Source organism: Callorhinus ursinus, unplaced genomic scaffold (genome assembly GCF_003265705.2).
Source record: "Callorhinus ursinus isolate GAN/ISIS: 27379988/994484 unplaced genomic scaffold, GSC_fseal_2.0 scaffold77, whole genome shotgun sequence".
Lineage (NCBI taxonomy): Eukaryota > Metazoa > Chordata > Mammalia > Carnivora > Otariidae > Callorhinus > Callorhinus ursinus.
The window spans coordinates 750,224-776,249 of record NW_027397139.1 but is presented as its reverse complement, the minus strand read 5'-3'; the positions used below and the strand labels follow the sequence as shown (position 1 = coordinate 776,249).

The following is a 26,026-nucleotide window of genomic DNA, read 5'->3' as shown; positions in this document are numbered from 1 at the left end:
TTCCCTGCCATGAGAATGGGGGGGCTTAGGTACCCACATGGAGTTTTCAATCCTGAATGTAGGATGATGTTTACCTTTCCCATTTTATCAACCTCCAAACACTCAAGACATTTCTTGTTCTCGAGAGTTCACAATCTTCTCCACCTATAATCTTCAAAAGCCTTCTCAACACAAAGAGAAAGGGCTCAAGGGGTTCCCTCTGGATTCAAAGGAAGAGTCTTTTCTTCTTCCTGCTTTGATTGAAGACAAGCAGTTCACAGCCTAACCACAGTCCAAACACAATTGGTCTTGCAAAGCAGGACACCTCCTCTTCCTCTAGATCAAGGAAATCGGGGCTTCTGGTGTTTCTAAGACCCTGAACCTGAACGCCCAAATTCAGGGAGAGGAGAAAGAAAAATGGAAGGATGGAGAGGGGGTCGAATTTGATTTGGAATGTTCTACCCCATTCTTCAATCCCTCTTTTGACCCCTCATGTCTCTTTCAGGAAACAGGATTAGCTTCTCGCTATGGGTGTATACAAATTCCCCCACTCAGAAAGTCTCAATGTAAAAGGGGACTCAATCTTTCCTGACTTTTTGGCAGCAAGAATTAAAGGGAGCTGCAGAGATCATGAGCACCTGTTCAGTTCTCATCAGCTGCTTGTGGTTTAGGGTCTGGATCTGAGGCACCCGAAGGGAAAGGGGCCGATCTGGGTTGGGCCCCCCAGGCTGTGGAGTGCTGGGTAGAGGTGGACTTACCCCTGCCAGTTCTCGCGGGAAAGGAAGAAGCTGGGCTTCAGGAGTGCTGGCTGAAGCGCTAGCAGGGGCAGGAGGCTCTAGGGCATGCTCACCAGCTGACTCGGGGTGACCCGTGCCATGGTGGGGGGCCTCAGCCTCCCCCCGAGGCTCCTCTCCCGAATCCGACAAGTCTTTTTGCTCTGCAGAGGACTGGGAGCAAAAAAGACAATTTTCCTTCAATGTAAATAAAGGCTGCAAGGTGGGACGGGGGTGGGCAGGGATCAAAGGGCTGGAGACGCTCAGACTTCAGCAGCTCCCGCCTGGGAGGACGAGCCAAGAAAGCTGGGACATGCTGTTGTTTTGCTCAACAAAACTGGCCCTCCAGAATGAAAGAACAGAAAATGAACGTGGACTTGGCTGAGGTTTAATTTTGCAGGAGGCCTGGGCCCCCATTTTCAAAACAGGCAGCATGGAGCTACAGAGCTTATAGGCTATGAGTGAAGAACAACACTCTTGGTGGCCAAAATGGGGGCAGAGCCTCTACTGGAGGGGAACGGGGGCGACTATGTCTGATCGTCCCTAGAGGTTAATGACCCATCTCTGCAAGAATACTGATGAGGGAAGTTGGCCCTCAGCACCATTTCTGTCCACTAAGGTGGTGAAGGCAGGCCTGGAATAGCACACAGCTACAAAACGGGGCGTAGAGGGTTCACAGGCTTCTGCATTCTGCTAGAGTGCTTCCAGCACCTTTCAATTTGTTCTGCTTAAACCTGAGATCAAGGAAACGCTTTCTTGCCTCAGTGAGTGCAGATGTGTGGTGCCCAAACCAGCTGGCAGAGACACGGAGAGCTGGTTTTGTATCACATGGGGAGTTCAGTTGGCCTAGGATTCTCCCATGTTCACCCCAAACACCTTGGCAAGGGTGTATTTAGAAGACAGCCAGGGCAAGAGAAAGCTGGTTCTGGAAGTCTTTGTCCTTAAAAGTACAACACCCCTGGCATCCTCCGAGGTGGTTCCTGGGACTCTAGAGGGGCTCCCGTGGACCCAGAGCTCTGTGGCCAAGACTCTCTTCTTGAGGAATGGGTTACAAAGCTGGTGTCATGGAACAGATGGGCTCTGGTCCCCAAATCTCTTGCTTGGCATTGTTCACAACACACAGCCGTTTCTCTCGCTTTGTGAACTAAATGGCTACCCTGTCTTTCCACAGACCTGGCCACGTTTCTTCTGAGTGTGAAGTGACTAAAATCTCTTTAGATAGGGCTTGGGGGCTAGTTCTCAAAGCCTGATGGATGAAAGGAACTCCGTAAAGAGAATTTAAGAGAACTTTCAAACATTCTGAGGAAGGCAAAAGAAACAAAATGTTAACTCATCCATACATCTAAAAAAATCACCAAAATTGATTCGTCCTATCCAGGGGAGATCCACACACACACAAAGGCCTTCCTTCTCAAGCTGTTCCTCAAACCTGCTCAGGACATGAAGGCTGGTCCACGCGCCAACACCTGATAAGAGAAAATTAAACCCAGAGCTCTGTGGAAAATGGTCTATCTCCAACTGGAACCACAAAGGACTTTCTTTTTTTAACCCCTGCTTTTAGAGCATAAGTGTTCAAGTGCCCTGGAGGCACTGAACTGGAAATGAGGCCTAAACTGGAGGACCAAAAAGAAACACATATGCCATCCCAGCATTTTCTACTTGGGTCTGAGTGTTTTTGCTGGACAAGAAAAGTGAGCTCTAGAGAACCAAGACAGGACCTGTAGTTCTTCAACGTGTTTGTTAAAATCGGACATCAAGATTTTCGTAGCCTCTGACATCATCCTAAAATACACGTGGCTGACAAAACCCAAAAACAAACATGTGCACACAGGATGGGCTTGTTAGAGCAACAGTAAGCTTCAAAAGTAGGTCTGAACATACTGTGACAGCACTTTCAGGGACACTTTCCTTCCTGCTCAACAGCATTTCTGCAACAGCTTTCTTTCTCCCAAACAGGTAACACCCTGCAAGGGAGACCTCAAAGCCTCACCTGTTCAGATGAATAAACTTTTGGAAGATAAAGTATCCGAAAGAAACAGTCGTCACAGTCAATGAGACCACCACCTTCTAAGAAGATTCGAAATCTCTTCACATCAAAAAGAAAAAAACTGTCTCCATGCAAGGCAGTTAAGAAAAAAAAGTTTCATTTTTGCCACTAAAACCAGAAATGGGTAAATGCAAGCAGTTTATGAGGAGCGCCCTCCTGAGGAAGTGTGAGAACATGGAAGGAAGTGCACTGTCAGCCGGGCTCTGGGCCTGGATGTTAGGCGTCAGGACTGGAGTTGAAGCCGACAACCGCTTTCTCCAACCGGGAACCAGGAACAACAAGGGGATTTGACAACCTGTCCTGAGACCAAGCGATGCCACTGGTGGGCCACCGCCACCAATCTATAGCCTGCTGTAAATGCCGCTTGGGCCCTGGATGGGAAGGACAGAAAACGCCATGTGGCTTTGCTACTGAACAAAACAAAACAAAAAAACGCCTGGGCTAGCAGCTTCATTTTTTTCTTTTCGATTTCAAATCTTTTACCTCAATCATGCTTCAGTAATAACAGCGGGGCCTGTGGCGTGCTCTCCTTGTGGGGGGGGGGGGGGGGGGGGGCGTGAGCTCTGAAGCGCCGCCCACTGGGTGGTTTAGAGATTGTTCGCGGAAAGGGAAGTCAATGGTCCCACAGCTGACGATGGGACTTCTTGATCTTTGTGGATCCAAGAAATGGCTCAAAAAAGAGCTAGAAGGGACATTTTGGTGACAGTGAAGACAACATAGTTATGGACTATATATGCTGACGGACATTTCTGACTTCGCGGTCGTTTTCTCAGGAGCCACAACAGCAGTGGGGCCACGAGAGGAACGCTCCTAGTCCCGGGTGCCGCCTACGGCAGGATTTAGGGGAGAAGCATCAGATGGGCGCCACTTACAGTCGGGTGCTTCTGGCATTTACGACAGACGTCCCTGGCGAAGCCAGGTGAGGGACACTCAAAGTGTCCACGGTACCATTCTTTCAACTTCTCTGAGGACTTGAATATTTTCGAAATACGAAGTTGAAGAGAAAAGGAGCAACCAGCCGTAGCAACCCATGTAGCCTGTTCCCCGCTCTGCCTCTGCAGTGTGAGGGGCAGCCGGGCAGGAGGTCGGTGAGAGAGACAGGACCTGAAAGAGGCTCAAACTCCTGTTTCTGTCCGAAGTGCCACAGCTGCTCCCTGCAGCTTCTGCCTGCCCATCTCCCCTGAAATGGGAAGCCACGGAGTTGGCTGTCTCAGCTACGTGGCTTGCTCTCTGCCTTACTTCCGAACTGTCCTAAGCGGCAGAGAAAGAAAGGAAGATTCCACCTCCACCCGCAGCCCAGAAAGCTGCCCTCGCGGACAGTTACGGAGGCTCCTCCTTTGTAAACACGCAGAGGTTCACTGGGTCCGGCCGGTGATGTTGTCCCAGAGGCATGAAAGGAGCGGAGAGCTGAACCCTGAAGAGCTGGAGATCAGTTATTTTTAGAAGCCCATTTAGAGTTGGCTCTGAGTCAATATTTTGATAAGAACTACATTTGCACATTTTAAGATGACAATGAGAAGTTTCCTAGCTACTCTTCTGATTCAACTTCACCCCAACCTTTTGGAGGTAATTACATGCAAGTTAGCCTCTGAATTACAAGGCAACAGACAAGAACCACCTCAACTGTGAAAACAGTACTGAAAAATTCGGCCAGACAAATATTACATTTTTAGTGTTTCATCCTGCTGCTTGTCCGAAAGTCTTAGGTTTAAAGAATTATCAATTCCTATTACTTGTTTTAAGTCTGGGGTTGGAAAACTTTTTCTGTGAAGGGTCAGCTGCTAAATATTTTTGACTTTGTGGGCCATGTCTCCATCCAAATTACTTCACTCTGCTGTCACAGCGGGAAAGCAGCCTCAGCTGCTGGGAACAGGGTGGGCATGGCTGTGTGCCAATAAAACTTTATTTACAAAAACAGGCGGTGATGGCAGGTCTTAGTTTCCTGACCCCTTTAAAAGTGGTTCAAACGATCATAATAAAATTCAAAACTCTAGAAAATCCTGAGAGAAGCAACTTTAATATCTAAAACAGAAATTGAACACAGGCATTTCTAAATGCTAGCAGAAATGCATCAGCCCCTTCACAGTGACTGAAGCTCCAAAAGACAAATGATAAAAAAACACGTAATTAAGTTATATGTATTGGTCAGGGCCCATGGAAGAAGAGACCGCAGAGGCTGATTGATGTGTCCTGAAAATACCACCTGGAAAACCAAAACAAAACAGGAAGAATGTTTCCTCGGGTGTTGTGATTCTCTCTTTAGCAAAAGAATTAGCAACGGGAAAGTTTAATGTGAGGGGGGTAAGCCTAGGAGATTAGTCCCGGCTCACACAGAAGGTACGCTGAAAGGGGGTATGTGTTGGGCAGCCACTTCTCCCTCCTGACCTCCCCCCCGTCCCACACACACATGCTCTCTTCCTGGCACAGTACTTGAACGACGTCCTGGACAGTGTGGGCCACACAGAAGTCTGGCCTCTCTTCTCTGACCGAGGGATGGGGTCTAGGAGCAGCAGCTGGGCTGCCAGGAGTCCCAAATTCGCCAGACCAGCAGCCCCCAACCTCAGAGCTGGCCACCCTGCCAGGGGACTGGGAATTCACCAGAGCATTCTCTCAAAGGCTGTTCTTATCAACAAGATGCAAACGGATTTCAAAACACACCGAATCCAGCGCGGCACTTTGGTCCCTCACTCTGAAATCTTGCAATGGGTAAGATTGGGGCAGGAGTGGGAGAGACTGTCCATTTGCTGGACAAACAGAATCCTCATAAAAGCTTGGGAAGCATCAACCACAGAACATCAACTAACTTTGGACACAATCCCGACCTTCCACACTGATTTGTCAGGACGGACACAAAATCAACGACTTCCAGGTAAATGGCAGCACCTGACATCGGAATGCTACTGCCACACCGATCAGGACTTGAACAAGCTGCCAGCTCACTGCTACGAGTCAGGCAAAGTATTTCCAACGTCAGGGCAACCAAGACATTTAAAATCCAAGAGGGGGAAGCAACGAGTAACAAAGATGGATGGTAAATACATAATGCAAGCCAACTAGTAATTACTCTAAATGCATTTATGCCAAGTTGGTTGGGGGTCAGAATATCTCCCTAAAATCTTTAAAGATCCTGTCTTCCCCCTTAACCACCATTTCTCCCTCCTTCCCGCCCCTCTTCGTTCTACCTGCTCTCTCCTACTCTTTCTAATGTACACTATTTCTAAAATGAAGCATTAGGAATTAGAAAGTATCTTTCTGCCACTGTTAAAAGGTTTCTGAGCCCTTTCCACACACGTCCCCGTCTTAACCTCTCACCATGGTAACTTAAAGCCACAGGACCTTTTCCCTTCAAGCTCCGGGGGGAGGCTTGAAAGACAGAAGCACCCTTGGCCATGTAACCTGGGAGAGCCCTCTGGGGAGAAAATAAATTAGAGTAATCAGGTGAAGAGAGAACATACCGGCCCCTTACCTTTTGTCCTTTATCCTTCTGAAACACAAAGACGGGCGGAGCAATGGCAGGTTTTTCTGCAAAAAGAAAAATTGGTTTTTTTCCCCCCAACATTATAGTCATATGGTAAACAAAGCTACTTTTGTACGTAATAAGTTAAAAACAAAAAACAAACCCAATATAAAACTAGTAACTCCAAAGAACATTCAATCACTTAGAAAACGGTTTCTTGAAGTTGCTGCGTGGGCGTGTTGTTTGTGAAAATCTGACACCTAATGTTAGGGTATGTGCACTGTTCTGTGTGCATATTATACACCAAGAAAAAGGTTTCAAGACTCACTTAGAACAGCCACGTCCGTGACTGGGGCGGGGGAGGGGGGGAGGGCGTGCGGCAGGCTGCCGGGCATCAAAGGCGCTGCCACCATTTGGCGCCACCAACCGTGGCCTTGCAGGAACGAGGCACAGAGATGTCAGATGGGGCACCTCCCCAATTTCAAACTCTGGAGACTAGTTTAGGTTTTTTGAACTTCTAGGCCAGTGGGGGCTTGGGAATAACCTGACTGCAACCTCTGCCTACAGAGCTCATGCTCTTTGGAGAGCTTACCCTGGTTGAGTCACCTGACATTCCACCTGGATCTTGAAGCGAGATTACCCATTAAAAAAAAGAATTTAAGGAGTTGGGAAAAATCTGAGTCCATCTCGCACAGTGGTTGTTGAAGAAACTCTTTGAAATGTTCTGTCACGTGACGAGCCCAGGGTGGTGCCACCTGTTGTTCTCAGGCAACCCCATTTGTCTCCTATCCAGGGGCAGCCAAATCTACAGCCCTCTGCCACCTGCCCCCGGGGTGGAGGGCAGCTTGGCGAGCCCCTGCTGCCAGCTGGGGCATTCTGGAGGAGGATGACCTTCACCTGGGGGAAGGTCCAGATGCTGCCTGCCTCACTGCCTTGAGGTTGGGTGTGGTGGTTCTGGGTCCACGCATGAATCCTATGGGGTGCGCCCAGGGCCCCCGTCAGCATTCAAAGTCCTGGGAGCAGACAGTGGACGGGAAGCAAGGGGGATCACAAATTTGGGGAGCGCTGCACCGCTCTGCTGTCATGGAGCCCTCAGTCCTGGGAAGCCAAGATTACCAGGAACCTGCACTTGCACACAGCTTTACCCAGCAGGACTGCTCCGTGGGAGGGGAGAGGATTTTTGGTTTGTGAGCGCACTCGTGTGGGGAGCTGGTCAGAGCAGCCAGAGTCAGGGAAATGTCCCTGAGAAGAGGGAGCTGCTGAAGTCCAAAGACAAGAGCCCGGAAGGGAGCGGCAGGTGTGAAAATACAGCTTGTAAAAGTGACAGGGATCCTAGGGGCAGATGATCACCATGCTAAGGATTCAGGGAAGTGCTGCAGAAGGAGTTGGGTTCAGGTTCAAAGAGAGAACAGTCTGGGGAAGGGGGCAATATGGACAGACCAGTTAGGAGGGAATGGCGATCACCCACAATAAAGCCGGGGAGGGGAGGAGGTCCGAGGAGAAAGAGGGCCAAGCCTGAGACAATCAAAAGGACATGGTGCCACTCCCATCCCACCAAATTCCCACTCCTTGGAGAAGCAGAACAGATACTGGTCTTGACTTTGGGGCAACAGCCCACTGATGGTGGCCATTCCCTCCGCCGTGCACACTGAAGCCATGCCGCACCTGAGTCCCTGAGTCTGATTCCCTGTGATAGTCCTCAGCACGCACAACCCAAGGCGAACACCGGGGTAAACGACCTGTATGAGACCAAAGCACTACAAGGGAGGAGGGTGGGGGCGGAAGGCTTGCGGACAAGGCCTCCGTGGTTCCCTAAGCAGCCCTCTCCCCGCACCGGGGCTGGTGCTGCTTGTCACCCACCGGTTGAAGGAGGGAATGAAAGTGCCTGTGCCAGACAATAAATGACAGCAAAGGGGTGCAGGAGGGACTCTGGACAGCAGCAGCTGATCCACACCATTTCTGCCTTGGGGAATCCCAGAGAGCTTCCGGCCCTGCCCCTCACCCCATGAGCCCAGCATCCAGGGCTATAGATCCAGGCCTGAAGCTCACTTCTGTGTTCTACTCCCAGCCAGCTGCAAAGAGTGAAGGCACACGGGAAGGAGCTGGGAGTCTGGGCCAGCCCAGCATCCCTCCAGCCCCCCATTTCTTTAGGGGACCATCCCTCCTTTGCCCCTGGCTCTAGGTCTGAAGAGGAGAGTACTTCGAACTCCTGCCCCAGGGGACACCATGGCATGTGAGTAAGGCCAAGCCACTGACAGTGAAAGAGACTCAGGTCCGGGACTTTCGTTGGAGCTCCTGGGGAAGGGGGTGCTCTGTTTCTCCTGGGGCAGCAGGGCTGGTGGGAGGTAACCCTGGGGTTGGGAGCAGTCTCATGTCACCAAAAGGGACCTTGGAGCAGAGTCAATCCAGTGGGAAGCAGAGCTGCAGATGGAGGAGGAAACTGAATCGGAGACACTACTCAAAGCTAACCCCACCCCCACTGACTTTTCAGTTAAGCCAACAAATGCTGATTTTTGCTTAAGCCTGCCTTAACTGTTTCTGTCCTTTCTCTAACAACCTCCAGCCTGGGAGGTGAGGCCTAGCCACTGTAGACTTAATTAGACACACACTATACTCTGCAGAAGAAACCTTGCCTGGCCTCACAGTGAAGCAGAGACACGTTCTCTCACAGGAGGTACCACCACCAGATACACTAGGGATTTATGGGTTTATGCTCTGTCTCCCCTACCACAACATCAAATCCATGAGATTGGAGGGCGTCTCATTTCCCTGGCTGCCCCGTGGTCTAAGAACAGTACTTAGCATCAAGAAATACTGGACGGAGGGAGGAGTAAGGGCAAGGAGGTACTGGAGGAATGGACAGAAGGCCACTGAGAAAGGACGAGAACAGAGGGAGAACCATTTGGATGGTAGGGGAAGAGCTTTCTTATGTCGGCTGATCTGCAGGCACCCAGAAGGGGCTGCAGAGATTCGGGCAAACCTGAGAGGCCCAGGCTGCCTCTGGGTCCCTGGGGCAGGACAAAGACACAGGGCAGGGTCCTGGCAGGAGCTGGGAGAATCCCATCTGCTGGAAGAACAATGACACTGCAAGTGGGCACGGTGCTCAGCTGGGGGCAGACGGAGGCCACGGAAGGGACATGGGGTCCGAGCTCTGAAAGCAGCTTCCCAAAGAACTGGAATTCTGGGTGAGACCCACGCAGAGACTCCCTCACTAACTCCTGCCTGCAGGCTACCACTACTGTAGTTAAGACCCTCCTTTCTCCACCTCTGCTCTCATTCTCTTCAATCCAGCCTCCGCACAGCAGCCAGAACCACTGGTGTGAGACCCACACTTAAAATTCAGCACTGCTCCCCCAGACTAGGGTCGGAGCTCCTTCCAACAGGCCACCGCGGCCTGACCCCTACGGTGGCACTGAAGGGCCTGCTGTCCCCTGCACGCCCCGTGCTTCTGTCGTACTTCTGGCCTTCTGCCTGGAACACATTCTCACCTTCTCTTCTGTGGCCAACACTCATACAGCTACGGGCACCGTATCCTTCAGGAAGCTCCCAGTTTGCGCTACATACCTGCCCCCGGTGCCCACAGGGCATGCTCTTGGCTTCTACCCCACCACGGGTCACAACGAGGCTACCTGTCAGGGAGGCTGAGAGACCATGGTCTGGCCTCCAAAACAGCTCTGCACCCCAGCCCAGCAGCCAGTGCGCACCACAAAGAACCATCCAATAAATGTTTGAACTAAACCCCCTCTGCAGGTCTTCACACATGTACACTAGCTGCTGTGTACTCACATAAATATTTACTAAGCCCTTATTCTGTGCAAGGCTCTACAGGAAAAAAGGGGAACAGGAGTCAGGGGCAGAAAACCTTGGGGTCAAACACCTGATAAAAAGCGATGGGTGTGTCTGTGCACATGGCCTGGAGCTTGTAGGGGGTTATCTGTTCATCTCCTCGCTGGCAGCATCTACCCCTGCATCATGAGCCCCAGAAGAGCGCAGCCTCTGTTATGTTGACTGTGGTACCTTCAGAGCCACACACATAACAGACGCTTGACAAGAAGTCAGAGCCGATGAAATGTCGCTAGGACCGGTGAGGTCAGGAACCACCAGGACCCTCACTGATGGATGGTTTGGCGGTTATGACAAACCCAAACACCACACTAACTAAAATGTAGCAATGAGCCTCCATCAGTTCTCCACCAAAGACACAAAGCACGAGGGTCACACAGATTTAATTTCCGCTGGGCTCCAGGAGGGCCGAAGTTCACGAGCTGCAAATTAGCACTGACATTACAAAAGGACAACTCGAGCGTACCCCATTCCGAGGAGGATTGCTCCACACTCGCCCCAGCAGCCTCAGCCTGCATTCTTAACTGGCCCCTATCAAACTGCTTCTGGTTGTCACTGGACAAGCAGACTTCGCTCAGCCAGCTGAAACCCAAGTTTGGGGAATGAGCAGGGGACAGAGCAATGAGGCTTCTGTAAGTTGCCTGAATTCCCAGCCCAGTCTATCACAAGTGAAGGGAAAACTACCACCAGAGATTTCTAGAGAGACCCCCAACTATTTGATCCAGATTCTGTCAACCACGTGTTTTGTTTTGTTCCTATAAAATGCTCTTTGACTGAATCAGTTTGTGAAAAAGCAGCCCTCCTGGGGCACTGGCTCAAGACATCCGCATAGTGAGGGTTAAGAAAATCAACAATAAAGAAACCTGTTTAACCAAATGTTCTCCAAAGTTATTTGACTAGGGAACCCTTCTTTCCTCCTCCCTGACATGAGGCCTGAGAACTGTATTCTGTGGATGACTGTGGCCAACACTGGTGTGTGAAGTAGGGTGGGATTCAGAGCCAAGCGGCCTCAAACTACAGTCCCGCCTCTAGGTGACACATGGGAGGTGCTTTGCCCTCATCCCAGCTCTCCATGGTGTTGCACGCCAAGTCCAAGGTGGCTGCTGCTACATTCAAAGCCTCCCTCACCCTCCTCCACATGCCCCCGCTCAGCTCACACATTCCAGACGATACCTAGCCTGAGCCCCAGTGTGGTCCCAGGTGCTGCTCAGGCTGCAGACGGGAAAAGTCCCCCAAGCCCCAACCCTCAGGCAAATAGCAGGGGTGAGGACACTGGCCAGAAGCTGAAAGGAGTGAGCCCCCATGACATCTGGCCCACAGGGCCTGCTCTCCCTCCTGTCCCCTGCCACCCTCCACCCAACTGTGAGGTCAGATGCAAAATGGGACAGTCCAGCTGTAATCCCTAAGGCCAGGGACTGTCCTGGATCTCGTCTTTGCAGTCCTGATGATAACACGGATAGGCAAGCCCAGTCGCAGAAAGGCTGCAGATTTTGGCTCTTGTTTCAAACCTCTGCCAGATGTCTGGGATTTCTCCACACACATCCCCTAACCCATCCTCGTGCAGGCCCTGCTCCTGGAGGCACTGCTGACGCAGCCCTGACAGGCACTTTACACCCAGTGGAGCCTGGGAACCACTCCCCCAGCTGCATATCCTGCTATGCTCATAGATTCAATCATAACATTAATTCGGCCCACTGTGTGCCAGGCCTCATGCTGGCCTCTCGGGTGTGGTGGTGACATGGAGAAACATGTCCCCTGCCTGCCAAGAGCTGACATTAGTTTTTAGTTGGACGTTGTAACACGGGAGAAGCACAAAAGGGACTCAGAGTGCAGAGCAGGGGCGTCCAACTTGGTGAGGCAGTGGAAAAGGAGTGGATCCAGGAAGGCTTCTCGCGGGAGGTGCCACCTAAGCAGGACAGCAGCATTTAGCCAGGTGACCAGGAATGGGGAAGAGCAGGCAGCAGAAAGCAAGGTGCCCTGGAAGAACTCCAAGAAAGCCAAGGTGGCACCTGCTGTGTGCCTGCTGCTTTACTAATGCTTGAACATACCAGCTGACTCCAGACCCTCGAGGACAGGCAGGAAACAGACCGCCCAGGCCCAGGGCCATAGGAGCAGAGTGTGCCCCCTCCCTTCGCTGGATCCGAGGTCTGTACATTTATACCTGCAAGGTCTAGTGTAGAAGCTCCTGGAAGGTAAGCACCAATCACTCAGGCAGTTCCTTTCTTGAGGAAATGAGTTAAAGATGGCTCCAAAGAAGGCAGGGGTCCCTGATATGCAGGCTCCCTCCTGACCTGAGGGACCACTTACATTCTCCCTACAGGGAACGTAAGTCTCTGGGCAGAAGCGGGGGGCTCCAAGGAGGAAGACCCTTCTCCTAAAGCCGAACTGAGCTGGGGTCCCAGGACACAGAGAAAGTCCTCAGATGCCTTGCGTACAGGTGTGGGAAGTCCCAAAAAGGCCTCACCCGAAAGTAACGTCCATAATTTCGTATATGATGTCTGTGTTAGGGGAAGAGCCCATAAAATACCTCCTTAAATGGTGGTAAGGAGGCTCAAAAGGAGAAGGAGAGTTTTAAACAGTCCCACACTTGAGAGAATTAAAAACACCAGGCTTCCCGGACCACCCCTATAAGTAGGCCAGGGACCAGGACTCAGGGTTTTGTGTCTTTTTTGCCCTGAGACTGACTGGTGGCAAAATCCTAAAAAGCAAAGGACATATGTGTCTATCTCTGAGGCAGCAAGAATGGAGGAAGGAAAGGGACACTGCAAGAATGTTTTACACGGAAGCCAGTGTAAGAAGAACCCTTTGGGGGCAGGGTGGGTGATGGCAGCTGACCAGATGTGAGGACAGGAGGTGGAGTCCCTGCTGCAAGCAAGCAAGGGAAGGAGAGCAAGGAACTGGCCTGGACCCCAGAGGGGGCCCCGGGATCGAGAAGAATGCTTCTCAACCTCCAGGATAACAGAGGTCTCGGGATCCTGGCTTTAGACTCTTCCCAGCCTGTGTCACATGACTGGCAGCAAGGACATTCCCAAATGGGGTTTCCCAAAACTGCCGGATGGTTTCTTACCTGGACCGGCAGTCAGGGAGTATGTATTTATGGGCTGGGTAGGCACTCCATGCTTTATACGCCTCATCTCCCTGACTTTTCGCAATCACTTTTGGAGAAAGGTCATACCAACATCCTTATTTTACAGAAAAGGAAACAAGAGACTCAGAGGGTGAATGACTTGTCCAAGGTGGGGCCAGGTCTCCAACTGCATCTGAGCTATGCTGCCATCCACGTACAAGTGCCAGAAGGAGAACTGAGGACTCCAGTTTGCTTCCTTCTCCCATTTTCTGCCCAGCTGGGCCTTGAAGCTAAGATCTAGACACTCTTTTCTTCTGAGAAGTAACATCAGGAAAATAGCAGCTGTCAGGTATCATTCCAGAAAAGCACAAAGGAAACTAGAGGGTGGATGATGATGAGTTTTGGGGTGGGCCTGAGGCTTTCAAGTCATGTGACCCTCTACCTCCGAGAAGGGTGCAATTAGGCCAACAGCGGATCCTTAGGATCGTCAAGGACAGAATGAAGACACATCCCAAGATGTGGACGTTCTATGGTGAAACAAGATGTGTTGTCTCCATCTTCCAAAGTTTTAACCACACAGTGTCCTGCAGAACATACTCAGAATCTAGGCTGAACATACACACATTCTCTCCACGCTGTGGAAGGAGTAAAAAGTACACAAATAGTACAGGCAGGCCTGCCCTGCAACAAGCTTGGACACTCCCAGTGGCTGCCTCCAACCTTCGTCTCTCAGGATTGCCCGTTAAACTAAACAGAAGAAACTATGTAGGCTCAGGAAAACACACAGAGAAGCAGATCTGGAATATCTTGGCTTGTTCTGTTTATTCCCCTCCTAAACGATTACTCAAACACCTGCCAGGAAACGGCCCCCATCTGGAAAGCCACTTGGAATTCTTGACCAAAATGTCAGCAAGGTACTTGTGTAAAATGAGCTTTAATCCTGGGCTGATGTGTCTTAATCTTCTTATCTGTGAAAAAAGTATGGAAAGCATCTTGGCAACACAAATAACAGTCTGTTAAGATGTGACAACTGCTTTAATCCTACAACACTTACTATCTCAACCCTTCAAGTCATTTCTTTTCTCAGGAATTATTATAAACAGTTCTGTGCAGCAACATAAAGGTGAATTTGTCATTGATGTGTCAACTGTATTTGCAAACTAATTCTCTGGTAAAGAATGGAAGTGATCTCAAACATGCTGTTGCTAGGTGATGCCTCTCTTGATCTTAGTGTCCTGAATGCTCAATGGCCACCCAGCCCTGCTAGCAGAGGCGGTGGGCCCCTTAATTCCTTTTTCGGTACTCGAGTATGTTTTTCCCCAGGCAACTCTCAACTGGTCTCAGGGAGATTATAGGGGCATAGTTTTGGAGATGATGGTATCTTTTATTTTACACACTTCTTTCTGGAATGCTCTTCATCCCGTCATTACCTTTACCTACTGAAATCCAAGCCACTTTTCAGTGCTCTAACTGCTGTGTCCCTCAAACAAGAGCAGCAACAAGCAACTCACATTTGCTGAATGGTCTTTACTAGAACCAGCGGTAGGTGCTTTGGACACCCAGTCTCATTTAATGTCATCATGTACATATTTTTTATCATCTCTGATCTGTGAATCGTGAAACGAGACGGAGAGGCCTCGGACAGACAGTGCTTTGCTTGAAGTCACAAAGCTGATAAGTGGCAGAGCTGGGACCAGGACCCTAAGTCTGACTTCTGAGCTGGGTGCCTCAGGTCCCCTGAGGTCCCACTAAAGGCCAAGTCCCATTCTGCCTTATTTCTACACAAATCGGCCCTGCAGTCAAACCCTCCTATCCCTGCCCCCTGTACCCCACCCCGGCCCCACTCACCCAGACTATAAGCGGCTGTGACAGAACCTGCGCTTTGGGCACCTTTGTGCCTTGAATCCAAGAGAAACCCCACAAACTTGTTAAATAAATCCTACAAAGTCAGCAATTTCACCTGAACCTAAGAAATTCAGGGAGCCAGCTTTGCAGCACTTTTATGTTCTGCCACTAGGTGGCGGGACCTGGGCAGAGTCAAGAGGTGAAATCAAAGGGACTGAGGACTGGGGGAAAGTTCCAGGAAAGACAACGGAAACTCCCCCCACGCCCAGGAAGGAAATCTTAAGGACCACAGAACTTCCGCTGAGGCAGCAGACCGAAACTGATGAAACGTGGGCTCTGGTTTTTGCGGGCATTCAAACTGGCCTCAAGCACTTATGGCTGGGATCCTGGGCGACTCAAGGAACCTTCCCTGTTCCCTGATAGTCCAACAGGGATGGTGCTACACCCCAGGCAGTTCTAGGGAGGATTAAATGAAATGATGCAGACAAAGTGTTTGGGAAGTGGCTAGCACACAGCAGGAATTCCACCTGGGCATTATTACCATTATTATAATTGTACCCAGAAGACTGCAAAAACACTGATGCCACCTTAAAGCATCAGTCTTGGATTCAAGGACTATCTCTAACCCCTAGGTCCCCAACAATGGTAAGTGCCTCAAAATCTGGCCCCGTCTAAAGCTGCCCAGATGCCGGGACAACTCACATGCTCAGTTGCTCAGAATCCCTCAAGCCTGATCTGATGGAAGGCCAACGAGCTAAGCCCTGCTTGCAGTCGCACGATTTACTGAGCACCTACCATGTGCCAGGCACTGTGTCTGGCACTGGAGACAGGATGAAAGATACACACAGATAGGTGCCATAAGGAAGATAAAGCAGGGTGATGGGAAAGAGTACGGGGAGAAGGGCACTGCAGAGTGAGTGGTTGGGTATGGCCACCCTAAGGTATCATCTGACTCTCAGACATAAAGGAGTAAGGCAGGTGAAGGCAGAGCATAGTGTGCAGAGAGAATCCCAAGTATGAAAGTCCTATGGACAGAAAGAACCTAGAAGCCAACATGGGAGAAAGCAGGAGGTGAGGTTCGGGCCGTGAAAGTCCATCTTACTCTCTCAGGGGCAGATGTGGTCAGCTAAAACAAGTCCCGCTCGTCTGGCAATAAAAGCCCACAACAGGGGGGGGGGCCTCCAATGGTGCTGATAAGGACTGATCCAGGCCCTGGACTCTCAAGACACTCAGCGACCACCACCATCAATGCTACAAGACATCCTTTCCCTTCTGAGTAAAGAGTAGACTGTTTCCTCACACTCCCGACCTGAGAAAGCCAAACTCTCAAGAACCATGTGCCCCACTCTGGATCTGCTATTACAATCGTGACACAGGCCTTCATTCTGGGCCAGCAAATTCCCGAGATTCTGTGTGGCAAACTTGGGGGAGTTTAACTAAAGCAAAAGCACTTTAAACTTACTGCACAAAGCAAGGCCTGCCTTCTACATGTGCAGAGAGGCACCCCTACTGTCTCTGCAAATACCTATTTCTCTTTGAGAGTGACAGCCAGGTACAGGGCCCGACAGGGGTCAGTTTTCCGGAGGAGAACGAGTGCCCATGAAGTCAGTGCTGCTGATCCACTAGAAAGGATGAGCATGGGCTCCCAGGCTCTACGGCTGGAAGCAGGCGCACTGTACCAGTTGACTCCCTGCTTACGTGGCCTTTGGCTTCAGCCCCTGCGACATGGAATGGCCTGGACCCAGAGCTTCTCGGAAGGTCCTTACATTGAACCTGAGACAGTGCTGAAGGTCATGGAAACACCATTCCTCCATCACAGGGATATGAAGTCCACGATGCCTCCTTATCTGCCAAAAGGCCACAGTGGAAACAGGAGGCTGGAAGGGTGAGCCCTAAATTCCAGTTGGCAAATAATCTATTCCTGGATAGTTTTATTTAATCTCATAACCCAGTGCTTCTCCCCCAGGGGTGATTTTGCCCCTTGGGGACACTAGGCAATGTCTAGAGATATTTTCAGTTATCACAATGCAGAGGAACTGCTAATGGCATCTAGTGGATGGAGACCAGAGATGCTGATCAACATCTTACAGTGCAGAGGAGGGTCCCCAAACCAACCTTAAATGTTAACGATGCTGCAGTTGAGAAACTCTGCATTAATTACTTGGAAAAAGACTGAGTTAGATCCCGTACTCACATTATACACCAAAATAAGTTCCCAGTGGGTCAGACAGTACAAACTGGGGTGACCCCCTAGCTTCTGTGAGTCACCTCTTCTCTCCCTCCCCACACTTTGTGTATTTAAATGTGTGCAGCATCCTAGGACCACAGGTCAGATGATCAGGGAATGTAGTCTCTTGGGGGTCAACGGACTCTCCTAACCCAGGGGTTCTTAAATTCAGGTGATTCCACCCCTGAGGGAACATCTGCAATGTCTGGAGACATTTTTCCTTGTCATGACTGGGGGAGGGGGGTGCCACCGGTATCCTGTGGGTAGAGGCCAGGGATGCCGCTAAATGTCCTACGATGCACAGGACAGCCCCCACCAGCCCCAATGTCAATAACACTGAGGTGGAGAAACACAGCCATAATCCAAAAGGAGCTTTTTCTCCACTCAGACATCCAATCAGAAGAGTAACATCCACTAATAACTGACAGTATATCTGCACATGCCAGTGGGTCAATTACCCGACAAATGTTCTCTCGGAACATGACCCTCAGACAGGATTAGTGTCATCCCCATTCTACAGATGTAGGAACAGAGGTCCAACATCCTGCCCAAGATCCTGGGCAAGTAAGTGGCAGAAGTAAGACACAAACCAAGGACAATCAATCCAGGCATTTCCAACTGTGCCCCGAGTAGTCAACCGGAGCCTGCCAGTCAGTCCCAGGTTAAAATTCCCGGAGGCTGGAGAGATGGGGATGAAACCTGTGCCGATCTCACTACAGGCTCCACTCAAGGCTCTTCACAATGGGGCTCCACTATCATGCCAGCAGTTCTCAAACTGCTTGGTCTCGAGACCGCTTTCCACACTTGCAAATTATTGAGACTCTCCAAGAGCTTTTGTAACTGTTGGTTACAGCTGTTGATACTTAGCAGGTTAGAAATTAAAACTAAGAAAATACCAAAATGTTAACTTATTTAGGATAGTAATAGTGAAGGCTTAGCTAAACAATAAATTTTATGAAAAATAACTTTTTAAACAAAAAAATTAGTGAGAAAAGTGGCATTATTTTGCATCTTGACAAATCTCTTCAACGTCTGGCTTAAGACAAGACAGCTAGAATCACTCATTTGCTTCTGCAGTCCATCTGTTGCGATATCACACTATTATAACCTTTGGATAAAACTCCACTGTCCATTCACAAGAGAATGAGAGTGAAGAGGGCAAACAATGTCTTTATATTGTTATGAAAACAGTTTTAAACTTGCAGTCTCCTTGAAAAGGTCTTGGGGACTCCCAGGGGCCCCTGGACCATCCTGGAGAACTGCTGTCCTATGCTGCTGAGTACTAGCAGTCGGAGGACAGCGAATCCTGAATCCGTTACAGACCATCAAAAGCTTTTCGCTGAGGTTCTCTGCTAACGTGCAGAGACAGCTGCGTCTAAGAGGTGGTACAACAGGGCTGAAACCCAAATGCCAGCCAAGGTCGGGCAGGCACTGGAAAAGAAGGAAGTGGGCCAGGTCCCAAACTACTCAGGGTGTCCTGGAGGGCGCACAATCTATCTTTTTATTTTATTTTGAGCATTCCAAGTCTTTTGATTTATTTGCAAACACATCTTACATATTTGTGACCAGTATGTCTACAATTTCCATCTAATATTCTCTCTTATGCATTTCATGTGTTGGCTGTATGTTCAACATTATAATTTGGGGCACACAGTCTATCTTAAGGGCAGCAGCTGCTCCTCCATCCTGGAGACTTGTTACTGCACAAGACCACTGGAGGAGGCTGGTTCCAGCTTTTCAAGAGAAATCAGAAACCTAGATTATTTCCCCCCTGAAATCTCAGAATTCTTAAGTGTTGGTTCCTAATTAAAAACAAACAAAAATCCCTAAATGGGCCAAATTAAACACATCTGCTTGCCCCTGAAGCAAGTTTGCAACTTCTGCCTGTGGTTTTTGACTCTGGCTTCATGTCGTAAAACATCTGTGGAGCTTTTTAAAACTACAGACACTGGGGACCTCCTGCCACCATCACTGATGGGGTGGCCCAAGCGTCACTCTTTATTTTCCTCAACAGGCTCCTTAAACAAGTATGGAATGCACTCAGGGCTAAGACTCATGGCACGTACTAGGCAATAGCACCGAATGTCAAGATTGTGAAGGATGAAGCAAACTGTGGACAGGCAGGGGGCTTTTCTCTGAGGCCCCATGCTATATGGTTTTCTACCAAGTAGTAAAAAGTCACACCGACCGTGAACAAGACTCCATGGGACCCAGGAAGGATAATGTGCATAGGTGGCAAAAACAAATCCCCTTCAAACAAAACAAAGAACTCCTGCTGCTTGCTGCCACCTCCATCAGCTCCACTAGATCCTGAACAGATAACGCCGCAAACCCACCTGGCTCCAGATTGCTTCCAAGTACCATGGAGAGCTACCAAGGCTGGGCCAAGTTAACACAAGCCACCTCTGCTGCCCGCCTTTCTCCGGGTTTTCGTAACAGAAGAAAGGCCCTTCTCAGATCCCCCAAATGGTCCTCATCTCCCACTCTACCCTGGCCTATTCTCTGTGCCCGAACTCACTAACTAGCTAGAATTGAATTGGTACCTAAAATGCCCCCACTGCCACTCCCACACAGTCAGTCTTCCAAATACCATCTGAGCTCGTCTGCTCTAACCTCAATTCGTTCCTATTGCTTCCACTCACCCTCACTCGCCCACAGTACAGTATAAAGACACCAGATCCCCACTAGCCCTGACACCCAATGAATGTGCGACGGTAACAGGACTGCTCGGGTAATCCCATTTTCCAGTTAACCAAGAGGCAGGCCGAAGACATGGTCCAAAAGTTTTGCAGAACTACGACCTTTTTGGTCTATACAATGGAACCAAAACTTAAATTTTCTTCAAAATGTATAAAGATTCTGCAGCCTCGGAGGCAGCATGACACCGCCCAGCTACCAGCAGGCCCGTCTGCTACAGATGTAAGAGGTATCACAGAGTCACATGTGCACATTCTGATCCCAGAACAAATCCCAGATTAACGTTTACCGTAACAGTTGTCTCTCCCTCATCCTAAAAATTAAGTTTATGGCAGGGGTTGGTGAGAATTTAGTGATCTGAGGATTCCAACCAATTTACTTGTATCTCATTCTCAGGCGTTAAGTTTTAAGTCAACAAGTAAGGTGAAAACTGAGAAAAGCCAAACCACCCTTGAAAATCTCTAGAGTGACATTTGGTCAGGCTAGATCAGAGGTTTTCAACTTTGGGCAACTTTGCGCTCCCCCCCAACCCCAGGAACACTGGGCAATGTCTGTATACATTCTTGCATTTTTTTACTTTTGCTTTTTTTTTTTTTTAAAGATTTTATTTATTCATTTGAGACACAGAGATAAAGAGAGAGAGCATGAGCAGGGGGAGAGGCAGAGGGAGAGGGAGAAGCAGGCTCCCCGCTGGGCCAGGAGCCCGATGTGGGGCTGGATCCCAGGACCCTGGGATCGTGCCCTGAGGCGAAGGCAGATGCTTGACCATGTGAGCCACCCAGGAGCCCCATGCAGACATTCTTGGTTGTCATGACTGGGGGAGGGAGGAGGGTGCCGTTGGCCTCTAGAGGGAAGAGATCAGAGAAGCTGATCCACATCCTACAAGGCACGGGGCAGTACACATGCTGAAGAATTACCTGGCCACAAACGTCTATAGTGTCAAGGCTGAGAACCCTGGGCTAGGTTATCACGTGAAAGGCAAGACAGAACCCAGGAGGGCTGACAGCTCAGCTCCAGGGGGCCTCCCATCACGGCTCACCCCGGGGCCATCTCATCGGTGGGCTGGATTCACCTGCACTATGCACAATCATTTCTTGCGCTCTCTCTCTCCTGAACACTTTATGCCAAACCAGTCCACAGTGAGTCCACCATAGTCAAAAATAGCTACCATTTACTGTTTATTACTGTGTGTACAGATAGGTATTAAATAATTCATATCCATTAATTCATCCAATGCTCACAGCAGCCATGAAATACCCATGATTATCATGATTCTCATTTCACTGGTGAGGAAACCGAGGCTCAAAGGCGTTAAGAAATTTGCTCATAGTCATTCAGAGAGTACATGGCAGAGTCAAAATACAAACCCAGTTCTCTGCAAGGCAAAGCCTGTGCCCTGCCATTACTTTACACCAGTGGGTCTTACCCCAGGGGTGGTTCTCCTCACCCCCTGCCCCGGGACATGCTGCAATGTCTGAGGACATTTTTAGTTGTCATGACCCCTGGGGTAGGGGTGCAGGGGAAGGTGTGTGCTACTGGGATACAGTGGGTAGAGTTAGGGACAGTGCCACACTGCTAACGTCCTACAATGCATAGGACAGCCCTCACAACAGAATTATCTGGCTCAAAATGTCAGTAGGGCCAAAGTTGAGAACACTGCTTTATACCATGTCCACAGGCCAGCAAGAATTTATACGTACATGGTTATCTTTAAACACTGGGATCTGGAATCCAAGATATCCTATAGCTCAAATACACTTTACTCACCCCCGCCCATTCTTTACCTTTTCCAGACATAAAACTTTGCATTCAAATCCTGACATCCATCTATGATGCAAAGTAACTTCAGGGATAGGATGATTAATGAGTCTGGGATATATCAATAGCAAAATGCCAAGCAGAAGAGAATATCCCTGGACACAAGTGTAAAACAAACACACACACACACACGCGCGCGCGCGCGCGCGCACACACACACACTCTCTCTCTCTCTCTCTCTCTCTCTCTCTCTCTCTCCTAGAAGAGAAGCATTCCAACTGGACTTTAAAAGTCACAGACTATAGGAGTACCAAGAAAGGGCTGTGGGAGTTGCTGTCACCATCCCTGAAGAGATCACCATGGCAACGAAGGCCAACAAGATGCTGTATTAGATACACAATTGGAAACGTTTCTTTGTGAACAAGAACAGCACACCTAACCTGCACTACTTAAGCCAATGGTTCTCAATCCTGGCTGCACATCTGAATCACCCATGCTGCTTTCTCACTGTATAGATGCCCGGGCCCCACTTGACATCTCACAGAATTGGAATGGGTAGGGTGTGGGGATTGAGCCTTTGTGGTTTTAAGAAAGCTCCCCCGGTGATTCTGATGCCCAGCCCAGGTGCACAGTCATTGCCTCAGACTCAGAGAAAGGTGGCAATGGCCCAGGGAGGGGAGACAGAAGGGTAGGGGATGAAGATGGACCAGCTTGGAATACTACTTGGAATACCACTCTGGAAAAACAGAAGCTAAGAGGGCATTTGACTGGAGCTTAAACAGCAGGAGGAAAAGCACACACATGGGGCAGTCCCTAAAGCTTCAAAATGCACAGGCAAGAAAGCCCTAGTTTACACAGCAGATAATAAATTAAACATCTCAGCACGCTGTCCAAGCCAAAAAGCCACTAAGATTTATGTCCTGAGGACAACTATGCCAGAACTAGTGTCAGAGGCAAAGTACTGAGTGAGTGTGGCATTTATTAGGCAAAAACTTTAAGTATAAAGCATTCCATTTCTCTGTTTTATACTTACTGTTCAATTAAGCAATCAAAAACTCACGTGTCAGCCCACATGGTAGAAAAGGTATCCCTGGAAAACAGGAATCCATAATTTTCCCTTTGTGCTCAAAAGTATACCGCACAATAAGGGTCCTCAGTGATGAATTCATTCATTCATTCCACAAACATTTCTTGGATACCTACTCTGTGCCAGGCACTGTTTAGATGTAGGGAATCCACCAGTGATCATGACAGAAAGAAATCCTTGCCCTCATGGAGCTTATATTCTAGAGGAAGAGTCAAACAAGTAAACTTTGCAGGTCAGATGATGACGTGCTGGGGAGGAAAATAAAGCAGGATAAAGGGGATGGGGGAAGCGGATCCAATTTAAAGCGTGTGGCCAGAGAAGTGCTCCATAAATAACGTTTGAGGAAAGGCCTGAAGGAGGTGAAGGAGTGAGCTATAGGGCTATCTGCGGGAAGACTGTTTCAGGCAGGGGAACCGGAAGGTCCAAAGGCATAAAGGAGGGTGTGTAGAGTCCATTCAAGGGACACCGAGGAAACCAGAGTGGTTCAAGCAGAGCAAGTCAGGGAGAGAGTGGTGTGACGGGAGGAAAGGGAGGTAGAAGGGGGCCACTCTAGCTTCTGGGCTGAGATGTTAGATGGGTAAAGATGGAAGGGAGGCCCGAGTGGTGGAAACCAGCGCTGGTGGTGAGAAGTGGTCACCTTCCGGAAATATTTTAAGGTAGAACTGACAGGATTTGCTGTGGCATATGAGAGAGAAAGAGAGGAGTGAAGGGTAACTTCAAGGATTTTGGCCTGGGCAATTCAAAGAATGGACTTGCCATTTACTACAAAATGGGAGGAAGACTGTGGAGTGGGCAGGTGTTGGAGGCAAAGATAGGGATTTTGTCTGATGTGCCCATGAGACATTTAAATGCAAATGTCAACTATGATGTTAGATATATTGAGTCTTGAGTTTGTGAAAATTAATAATGGGAAAAGCCTCACTAAAGCCGACTTGGGGAGGGGCTAGAAAGGGAGGCCAAAAGGGGTTGCCTTACCACATAACAGAAATTAGGGGGAGAACAGTCAGTTACAGCCCCCAAAAGAAGAAACATCAACAAGAAAGAAAGATCAATTACAGGCCCTGACAGAGGAGGTACACTGAATCTTCTGTAAGAAATCCACTACCCCTGTAACTTAGCCAATGAGAAGCTGTCATCACCCTGAACTGCTGCTTTTCTCCAACAGACTTTCAATTCAAAACAAGTTCTCTAGCAACTTTCCCCCTCTCCCTAAAATAATGTTCCTGTCCTTCCTTGTGAGACTCGCCTATGGTTTTGTCAGTGCTTGCTAGTCTTACATTGCGAGTCTCTGTCACTCCTGAATAAGCCCATCTTGCTAGTAAAATAGCTGACAGTGTTATTTTTAAGATCAACAAGTCCAGAAACCGAATGGGCCAAAGTTGTAAATACGTACAGTATGTCACATTGATTCCCATTTATCCACTCCCTCTCCTGCCTTTAACTGGATCTTATAAACTGGAATGCCTCCACCCTCCGTGGGCTCCTTTATCTTGTAAAAGAGATACAGCACAAAATGGCAGGGGGTGTGGGTGTGCGAATGGGGGACTGGGCTCTGAAGCCAGACTACCTAATTCACACATCTCTCCTGCTCAAGAGCTGGGTGACCTGCCTTGGACAGATAACTTAACCGCTCTAACTCAGTTTCCTCACCGAGAGAACAGGCTAACAGTACCTACTTCACGGATCTTTTGTGAGGAGTATTACAGGACAACAGGATTCAAGACTTTGAACGGTACACGGTACTACCCCCAAACGCTCGGCCAGGGTGGGAGGTTATTATTTCATTCATGCATTCTTACAGTTCAGTATGGAGACCTCAGGACACCGTCCGGTAGCAGGGAGCACGGTATGGGGGAAGAGGGCCAGGCAGGTAGACAGCTTGCCAGAACTACGGTTGTGCTCCTAGAAACGGAGGGAGCTAAAAATAGGCCTCGGAAGTCCTGAGGCTACCGCGATATCAACACCACTATTGATTTAGGCAGACATCAGCTTATGGAGTGCTTTCTCAAGAGGATTTAGAACCGTAACCTTGTCAAAAACGCTCGGGTGGGATGTCAGCGCTCCTGAGAGGAGGGAATTCGCACAGCCTTGTCTCCCTGTCTCCCTCTCTGGAAGTGCGGCGAAAAAGGGCCAAAAGGCAGCCGGGGCTTTCTGTGGTCCACAACCGCGGCCAGGCCTAAATGCAGGGAGACGAGGCGCGACTCTCAGGTCGCCACTAAGGATCTGGGGGAACTGGCGGGAACTGGGGGCCGAGTTCGGGGGGGGGGGGAACAGACCAGGTGTCCTCCATGCTCGGCATGGAGCGGTCCCGCGTAGGATGAGAACCACAGGATTCGGGGGTGGGCTTCCTCGGCGCCACGACGGGGAAAGGGACAAGCCCGGTTCCCGGGAACGAGGGGGCGCGGGAGGGAGCGTGGCGCGCTGGGCGACGACCAGGCCCAGAGGTCTATTTACATCTGAGGCCAAGGCGCTGAGGCCTCGCTTCCCGCCCCCTTCGGGCCCCGACATGGCCCGGGGAGCAGAAGGGCCTCAGAGCCATGGCTCCAGCGGCCTCCCAGGCCCTCTGGCCGGACGGTGGCAGGGCCGAGGCTGCCGGGAGTGATGGGCCGGGCCGGTGAGTCCGGCCTGAGGGGACGCAATGGGGGGCGGCTGTGGGGCCCGCTGGGCCGCTGTCCCGGAACACACGGTCCCCCGCACTCCGGGGTGCTCACCCCTCAGGCTTGTGGCCCCTCGGCCTCCCGCTGCCCGTTCCCTGGCCGCCAGCTGGCCCCCGACGGCGCCTCCCCTACCTTCGTTCGCCAGGTCCGCCATTTTACTTCCTTAAGCCCTCCCACAAGGCCCCGCGCCGGCCCGGGCTCTCCTGCTTTCTGCCAGAAACTCCCGCGCGTGCGCACTTCGCGAGCTGACTCCGAGCGAGGCCGGCAGCTCGCGCCTGCGCGCTGAGACCCGCGCGGAGTCGCGCTCCGGAGGGCCGTCCCGGCCCAGCCGAGCTCCGAGCACGCGCCTGCGCACTAACTGCCCCCCGCCTCCTTTTCCCGCCGACCAAGGGGGCGTGGGCAGCGCACGGCGCATGCGTAATGAGCCTGGCGCGCGTCAGCGGCGACGCGGGAACGAACGTTCTGTGAGACGGCGCGGAGGAGGCTGGGTTTCGACGCCCCGGCTTTCTGCTCGTTTTCCGGGAGTTCCTTGAGGTGGGAGCGCGAGCCGCCGAGGGAGCCGCGACTGAGGCCTTCCCCGAGGTGAATC

At 50.3% G+C, this 26,026-nt stretch overlaps 1 protein-coding gene across 12 annotated transcripts in view; it reads right to left on the bottom strand.

The window, feature by feature from the left end:
• RANBP3 (RAN binding protein 3) overlaps nucleotides 1-25,694 on the bottom strand; it is a 53,830-nt gene extending 28,136 nt beyond the window's left edge. For 7 of the 12 annotated variants that reach the window (XM_025861438.2, XM_025861440.2, XM_025861443.2 and 4 more), the window contains exons 1-3: nucleotides 25,570-25,694; nucleotides 6,266-6,321; nucleotides 738-926 (exon numbers count right to left, since the gene is read on the bottom strand). In XM_025861438.2, the coding sequence (XP_025717223.1) occupies nucleotides 738-926; nucleotides 6,266-6,321; nucleotides 25,570-25,591 (267 nt within the window). In that variant the 5' untranslated portion in view covers nucleotides 25,592-25,694. Of the gene's footprint in view, nucleotides 1-74; nucleotides 234-737; nucleotides 927-6,265; nucleotides 6,322-25,569 lie in introns of those variants that run through there. The other 5 variants (XM_025861447.2, XM_025861449.2, XM_073887259.1 and 2 more) reach the window with 4 other exon arrangements.
• Nucleotides 25,695-26,026: the final 332 nt, after the last annotated feature.